The sequence below is a fragment of the Gavialis gangeticus genome, unplaced genomic scaffold (assembly GCF_001723915.1).
Source record: "Gavialis gangeticus isolate Ggan-Ray unplaced genomic scaffold, GavGan_comp1, whole genome shotgun sequence".
Classification (NCBI taxonomy): domain Eukaryota; kingdom Metazoa; phylum Chordata; order Crocodylia; family Gavialidae; genus Gavialis; species Gavialis gangeticus.
The window spans coordinates 9930406-9937501 of NW_017729009.1; the positions used below are offsets into that span (position 1 = coordinate 9930406).

The following is a 7096-nucleotide window of genomic DNA, read 5'->3' on the forward strand; positions in this document are numbered from 1 at the left end:
CCAGCGCCAATAACCTTCCTCCGGTTAAAAAAAACCAACCCACCCCAACTTCCGGGTTAAAAAAGGCCCCCCCAACTCCCCTTTTCCCGGGGGTGACGCCGAAACGCCGCTGCGCGGGGGGGCGGGGGCAGAGGGGCCGAGCCCCCGGGGTGCGCGGCCGTCGCCCCTCCCGCGCCGGCGGCAGTTTGCTGGAAGCATCGCCCCGCCCCCGGGTGCTCTGACAGGAGAGAGCGGCTCCACCACAGGACTCCTGTCCTCTCTGTCCCGGCCGCGCCTCGTTTAGTCACGGGATTTGGGGTTACTTGTTTTTTAACCCGAAAATTAGGGATTTTTTTTTTAAATGAGAACAAACCAGGATCCCTGCGGATCGCTCTCAGCAGGCTCCCCTGGCGCTGCCCGCCACGCCCCGCGGCTTGGCAGAAACCGGGACCAACCGTCAGGATGGAGCAGCCTCCGTGGGCAGCTCTTCGCCGCCGCGGTTCAGAGTAACGTTTTGCAGTGGAAAGCAGGCCCCCCGCTGCGGTGCGCCCAGGGGCCTGGGGGATAACAGACCCCGCGGCCATTGTCCTGCAATGAGTGCAGTGACCCTGGTCCCCAAAGTGGGACGGCAGCTAATCCTAGCCCTGGGTGCTGCCAGCAGCCAGCCAGGAGCACGTTCTTGAATGCAGAACCCCTAAAAGCAGCAGGGCCCAAGCATGGGTTACAGTCAAGTGAAGGGGGCAACGGAAGATGCTTGCCTGTAGTATCTGGGGGCACCCGAACCCCGAGGCCTCCAGGCTTGGGCCTGCCCGTAGGATGCCTGCCAATGGATTTGGGAGCATCTGAAGCCCCAGGTGATCGGTGTGGGATGGAGGATGCTCGCGGGTTGTATTGAGTTCTTCCTGTTCAGTCGATCTGGTTTTTGGAACGATTCAGCTCTGCTCACTCGATATGATTTGGAGCACTAAATATATTACAAAAAAATAAGTAAAAAAAAGTCAGGACCCAAACCTGACTGAAGGCTCTCGCCCGGCGGGGAAGTGGCGTATGGTCAAGCCAGCCTGTGCTGCACCGCCGAGGGGAAAGGCAGGTGGGCAGTGGGTGCGGGGAGAGGGATGTTGCAGCCACACTGTCCCATTTCTTTCAGCAATTCTCGGCGCTGACCGAAGTGCTCTTCCGCTTCTTGACGGAGCCCAAGGAGGTAAGGCCCCCATGGCAGGTGTGAGCAAAGAGTTTGCCTCCAGACTTCTGGAGAAAAGAGCCCAGAGATGAGGCTGTGTCTGCTCTTCTCCTTTTCCAGGTGGAAAGGTTTCTGACTCAGCTCTCGGAATTTGCTGCCATGAACAAAATCAGCCTGGGGCCTCTGAAAAATATTGTCAAAAGTCTCCTCTTGGTGCCGAACGGTGAGTACTCTGGGCAGGACCGAGCGGGCAGGCAGGAGCGTTGACTCCTGGCCTGAACTTGAAACCTGCACCAATGTGTCTGCAACCGTCCTGAGCCGCCTGGAGCCCTAAACTGTTCAGCCACAGGGCTGGAGCCCCTGTTACTACACGAACGGTTTGCAATTCAGAATGAAAAAGGGATTTTCCACAATACCTAAGCCAGGTTCTGCAGAGTGGGGGTCTGTAGCCTCTTAGATCTTACACATACGAATCCTGCTGCTTTAGTAAGAGTGATGGGGGTAAAGCCCATGGAACCCCCAGGTGGGAACCCATGGACTGGTTTAAAATTGGCTGCACCAATTTAACTTTGCATTTGCAATTTGCACCGTTGGTTAAATGAATGCAGCAGTGTTGAGAGCAGGTCCCCATAGGAGCTCCCATCCTGATGAGTCGGCATTGCACTTTGCGGCAGGAAGATGTGCTCCCCCAGACAGAGACAATTCAAGCCCTATTAGAGCGTGCAGGACATGGGAATGCTTCAAAGCCTGTCTGTGCAGCTGCCTTTGAAAGGGAAGTTTCAGTTTATTGTGCGAGCAGCTCGCCAGTCTCAAAGTGGGACCAGAAAAGCCCACGGCAGCCACTAGTCTGACTGCCTGCATTTTACTAGCTTGCCCCGCATGGCATTCCTGCTGCCAGCACCTCGGCCTGGATGTGGTCGTTGTGGCCAGGCCTCGCCCACATCCATTGGGAATCCATCCTGCCACCCATTGCTCTTGCTGGTACCTTCCCATCTCAGCTCTCTCTGAAGCTCCCACATAGCTGGGTCTAAGTGGAAATTTTCTTCCAGTGTTTGCCCTGAACTTTCCTTCTGTAGCTTCAGGCCATTTCTCCCCGTCCCAGGAAAGTAATGAAAGGTTTCCTTCCTCCTTTTACTCCAAGGTATTTACAGTCTGGAATCGCAACCGGGCAGGAAGCTCCTCCTGTCTAGCGCACACACATTTAGCAATCTAGTGCCTTAACATTCACTCCTTGTACCATTTGTGTCAGGGCTAGGATGCCCCGGACATTACCTACCACCGTCTGTCCCGACGAGTGCTTAGTGAAGCAGTCTACAAAGCCAGGCAGGGGCAACAGCAGCGTTTCTGACTTTTCCAGGACTCTTGGTCTTGGCTTTGGAGAACGGGAGCCTTGTAAAACTGCGCCGTGCTCCCTGCTCCCCGAGAACAAAGCAGGCAGGCGCAGCGGGGGGAACGTTATGTGCACACGTTCACGCCTGCAATCCAAAACACAGCAGGTAGGTCAAATTAGTAGCCTGCTGGCCTTAGCAGTTTTCCTTTAACAAGCAACGCTTCTATAGGGGAGAAATCGCAGTAACTTCAAAACAGAGCTGCTGCTGGTGCTGCTATTACCATGGAGACCAACACGGCAGCCTCATCTCTCTTGTGCCCTTGTACCCTACTGCCTTTTAAAGCATTGGCATCTACAAAGCTAGTGCAAAGCAACACCGGCATGTCTTGCTCCGGGGAATAGCGCTGTGCAGTGAATCGCACAGAAAAGAGGTCCCCGTTCCCGAATCTGCATCCCGGTATTTGTTTGGCTCCACGCAGCAATGCTGTGTTTCAGTTCAAGTGATTTCCTCCTCCTGCCATGTTTGTTCTAGGTGCCCTGAAGAGGAACCTGTCATCTGAACAAGTCAGGGCGGACTTCATTGCTCTGGGTAGGTCACTCAAAATCTACCAAAATATTAAATATTTAATTCGCTCTGATGTGGTTAAATCTTGTGTGGTTTCTCCCACAGGGCTCAGCGAAGAGAAAGCCAGTTACTTTGCAGAGCAGGTATTAGTAGAATTCCTTTTGTTTCTTAAAAACCTTACTGGGGGAAAAAAGTGTATGACCTTATGGCTTGGTATTTAGTGGTACCAAGGAGTTGGGCTACCTCTTTCTAACCAGCTCAGCCTTCTTAACCTGAGACATCACGAATGCTTTGTCCAAGGGGTGCTTTCACTTGGGCATATGCCCTACTTCGTAGTGTATTTGCACCGTAGGTTGAAGGACTACCGCAGCTCTGCTCCTGCCTTTGCTTGCACCAAACACCGTTACCCAGGCATACAGGCCGTCTTGCTCCAATCTGTTAAACTGGACCCCTGCCAAAGTTTTTAAAAAACACCCAAGTCTCATCTTCAAGTGTCTGGCCATTAGGACTCAGTCATTCCCCCTCTGTTTTCAGTCTTCAGCATTTAAGCTGTCCCTAGATACATACCTGTGCTTTGTGCTGTTGCTGTGGCTCTGCCTAATTTCCAATCTGGGCTGGCACTGCAGGGTCCAGGGTAAGGAGACGTGTTTCTGCATCCATCATTTATGGTCTGGTTTTTGCTCTTGCAGTGGAAGCTGAATTCCCCCACCCTGACAAGCCTGGCTGTTGGGCAAACACTGATGATTAACCAGCTTATAGACATGGAGTGGAAGTTTGGAGGTAATGGATCCCAACACGAGTGGGACGTGGGATGCCGGAATCGAAACCCCGGCAGTTCTCAGCTGTAGTGCTCTTGAAATAATCTCTTTCCCAGCTAAATTAGCCTGCCCAAGCTCAATATGTTCAAACTCTCTCTTTCTACCTCATAGTGACTGCAGGGAGCAGCGAACTGGAAAAGGTGGGAAGTATCTTCTTGCAGGTAAGTTCTTGAGGCACAGGCGTGAAAGCACGTCTTGCATTTCACCACTGGGCGCACACTCTTCAGACCTGAATGTGGGGGTGGAGAGCTGACTTTGGAGGGAGTGGAGGGCACTGGGACCCCCTGGAAACATGCCCTCCGAGCATGGTTTCTGGAGCTTTACCTCTGTGCCCAATTTCTTGAGTATATCCTTCAAATCAAGGGACTGCATTGCTAGGTTGCTTTTGCTGAATGCCCTGTGGGTGTCAGAAGTGGAGCCCCTGGCAGGGAAAGGAGCAATCCAAAACCGTTCAGTCCAATGTCCCATGCGTAAAGTTGGATTTGTCTCCTACAGTAAAGGCTCACCTCATCTCGGCGAATTGGGATTGACACTCGTAGTAGCTTTTATGGAAGAATAGTAAGGAAACATGGCATCTCTACACCAGTCTGGGCTGTCACAAGTGGACTCTGGATGACCTGGTTTTTATGAAGGTGGCATATACCAGCTGCTTTAATTTAAAAAAAATCTCTGATTTTTCTTCCCAGCTGAAACTGGTGGTTAAAAAAGGAAACCAAATAGAGCCCGTGTATGTAGGTGAGTTGCTCGATGTTCAAGGATCATTCAAAATGGGTTCATTTTGCCAGGCCTTTGAAAGGCAGTTCAGCTGCCAGGTCTTTAAAGAGAAGGTCACGTGTATTTATTGAGTCACAACGAGCTGTGGAAGCTGATGCAGCTTCCCAGCAGGGGTCACTGCAGGCGTGCCAGCTCGCAGCTCTTCCAACCCTGACGGGTCCCGGAAGGGAATTATTTAGGAGCTCTGGTTCTTTTGGTAGTCTTCATGTCTGTACATAAGGAAAAATAATATGCACTCTCCAGCTCTGAAAAATCAGAGTCCTGTGCAGCAGTCAGAGTGGCATAGTGCAGGAACAGGAGGGGGGAAGACCAATCCCAGTGTGTCTCTTCACCTTATGCAAATCCCAACCTGCAGTTCTTACTACATTGGTGCAATATTGCAGACAAGCATGTTAAGAGGCAGCTTCTGTTGTTCCCTGCCCAGGTGTGACTGCACCACACTTGGGCATCGCTTTTGCTGTTGGACTTGCAAGCTGAAGCTTCACAATTCCTCTCTTCCTTCCTCAGAGCTGACGCTGCCCCAGTTCTACAGTTTTCTGCATGAGATGGAACGAGTCAAAACCAGTCTGGAGTGTTTTAGTTGAAACCAGATGGGACCGAACTAATAGCACGGCCCGGCGCTTTTGCCCTGTGGGCCAGCACATCCCATCTCACTGCTGCTCTGTAACCTCTTGCTAGATGGGGACTGTGCAGTTTTGTAAGCAAAGCTGTCAAGTCCTTCTGCCCTCAGTTGGAACCAGCCTTAAACCTGTTATAGTTCTGTCCTTCCGAGTCTGAGACCTTTACGGGTACTCGTAGCTGACAGCCAAGCAGACCCGTGCTGCTCTTCTGTCCTAGCCCCTAAGAGAAAGTATTGTCAGAAGTAAATGGAAGTCCGCTTATATAGTGGTAGTATGCAAGCTAGGAAGTAAATAAAAGAGTCTCGTTAAAGTCCTGTTTGGTGTGCATCAATCAAGTGAAGTGGTTGTTTTCAGACTGGCCGGAGTAGAAAAAGGAGAGCCTGACCAAATTCAGCACTTAGCACCATCCCATCCCTCCCACTCCTGCCTCGTTACAGAAAAGTATGAGAAGTCCCCTTACGTCTTGCCCTACAGCCAGTCAGATACATCCTCCTGTGTTTGTGAACGCAGGATCCTAATGAAAAGAGTTCCTGAGTCTGAGGCCAATATGAAATGGGGGTAGAAGCTTCTAACTTGTCCCTAATAGACACGTTTCCCTACAAGCTCCATCACGTTTGGCTTCCGTGCTAGGAAGGTGAGCTCTGGACGTGCAACCAGAGGACTCTGCTCTCAGTTCAAAAGATACCACGTTTACCTGAAGAACCTTATCTGCCTATGTCCTTAGACCAACACGGCTACAGCCAACACCTTACTGCAAGAGGCGGACAAGGCTCATTGGGTAAATGTGATATCTTCTATTAGACCAACTATATAGTTGGAAAAAATTGTTTTCTGCAAGCTTTCAGGCACAAAATGCCCTTCTTCAGGCATAGAGAGAATCTGCTGGTGTTGTGTTCTCCATGGTAGAAAAGAAGCCCATACAACAATATGCCAATAATCTTGTCTGCCTGTGTCCTTAGCCCAGCATGGCTACAACCCACACTCCTTACAAGGTACTCTTGTTCAAACACAAGGTGGGGAGAAGAGGTCTCTGCTCAGTTCTCCAGTCAAAAGCACACGCAACAGGAGGAGCAAATGCGCACAGATATGTAGGAATAAGATCTTTGCTAACTCAAGCCAATATGCAAAATCATTTACTGTCCTGCAGTATGCAGCCAGTTCTTAATGACCAGTCTCAGTAAAAACCAAGCTCGCCATCCTCCTTGTGTAGACAGCTTCCCTTCCAAATTAAAGTTTCCATGCTCCCACACCGTTCAGCCGCACACAAATAGATCATAAAGAAACAACACAACTTCCCACAAGTTGCCCTCTGTGCTGGGCTGGTCTTGCAGGATGTTTTCAGGCTGGGAAAGTGGAGTTTTCCCTTTTGCCTTTTTACAGCTAGGACCAATGGCCAAGAGCCACATCATGCGTCTGGAAGGTAATGTGAGGAAGGGCCTTGAAAGGCCTCCATTTGTCCCAGGGTCAGTATTGGCATTTTTCTCTCCTCTGCATCATTCCAGTTCAAGGGCTTCATGTTTTGTCACCTCATGGCAAGCAAAAACAAAAGACTCCTTTGAAGTAAAACCCTTCCAGCAAAACAGTGCTCCTTCTTTAGGGACCAGGCATGCACACAGCTTGCTGAATTCATAGCATCAGCTCCTCCACCTCACCTGCTCAAGCAGCTCTTGCCCCGTGATTGGTCCCCCCCCAGACGAACACCCGCAGGTTTCCCCTCCCAAGCCCACCTTGGAGACGGAGTCGAAGTGCAGTTCTGTGACTGTGGGGCATTTCTGCCTTATGTTCTCAGCTGCCTGGCCTGTGATTTCTGCCAGCCCTACTGTTGCCAGG

The 7096-nt window shown here is 51.0% G+C and overlaps 1 protein-coding gene across 1 annotated transcript; it reads left to right on the forward strand.

Annotated features, from left to right (window-relative positions):
* The first annotated feature begins 695 nt into the window (after nucleotides 1-695).
* On the forward strand, nucleotides 696-5579 carry COMMD7 (COMM domain containing 7). The gene is made up of 9 exons (XM_019509744.1): nucleotides 696-710; nucleotides 1001-1180; nucleotides 1280-1382; nucleotides 3022-3078; nucleotides 3160-3197; nucleotides 3744-3834; nucleotides 3984-4033; nucleotides 4559-4607; nucleotides 5154-5579. The coding sequence occupies exons 1-9, from the start codon at nucleotides 696-698 to the stop codon at nucleotides 5228-5230; spliced, it is 660 nt and encodes a 219-aa protein (XP_019365289.1). The 3' UTR covers nucleotides 5231-5579.
* The last annotated feature ends 1517 nt before the right edge of the window (nucleotides 5580-7096 follow it).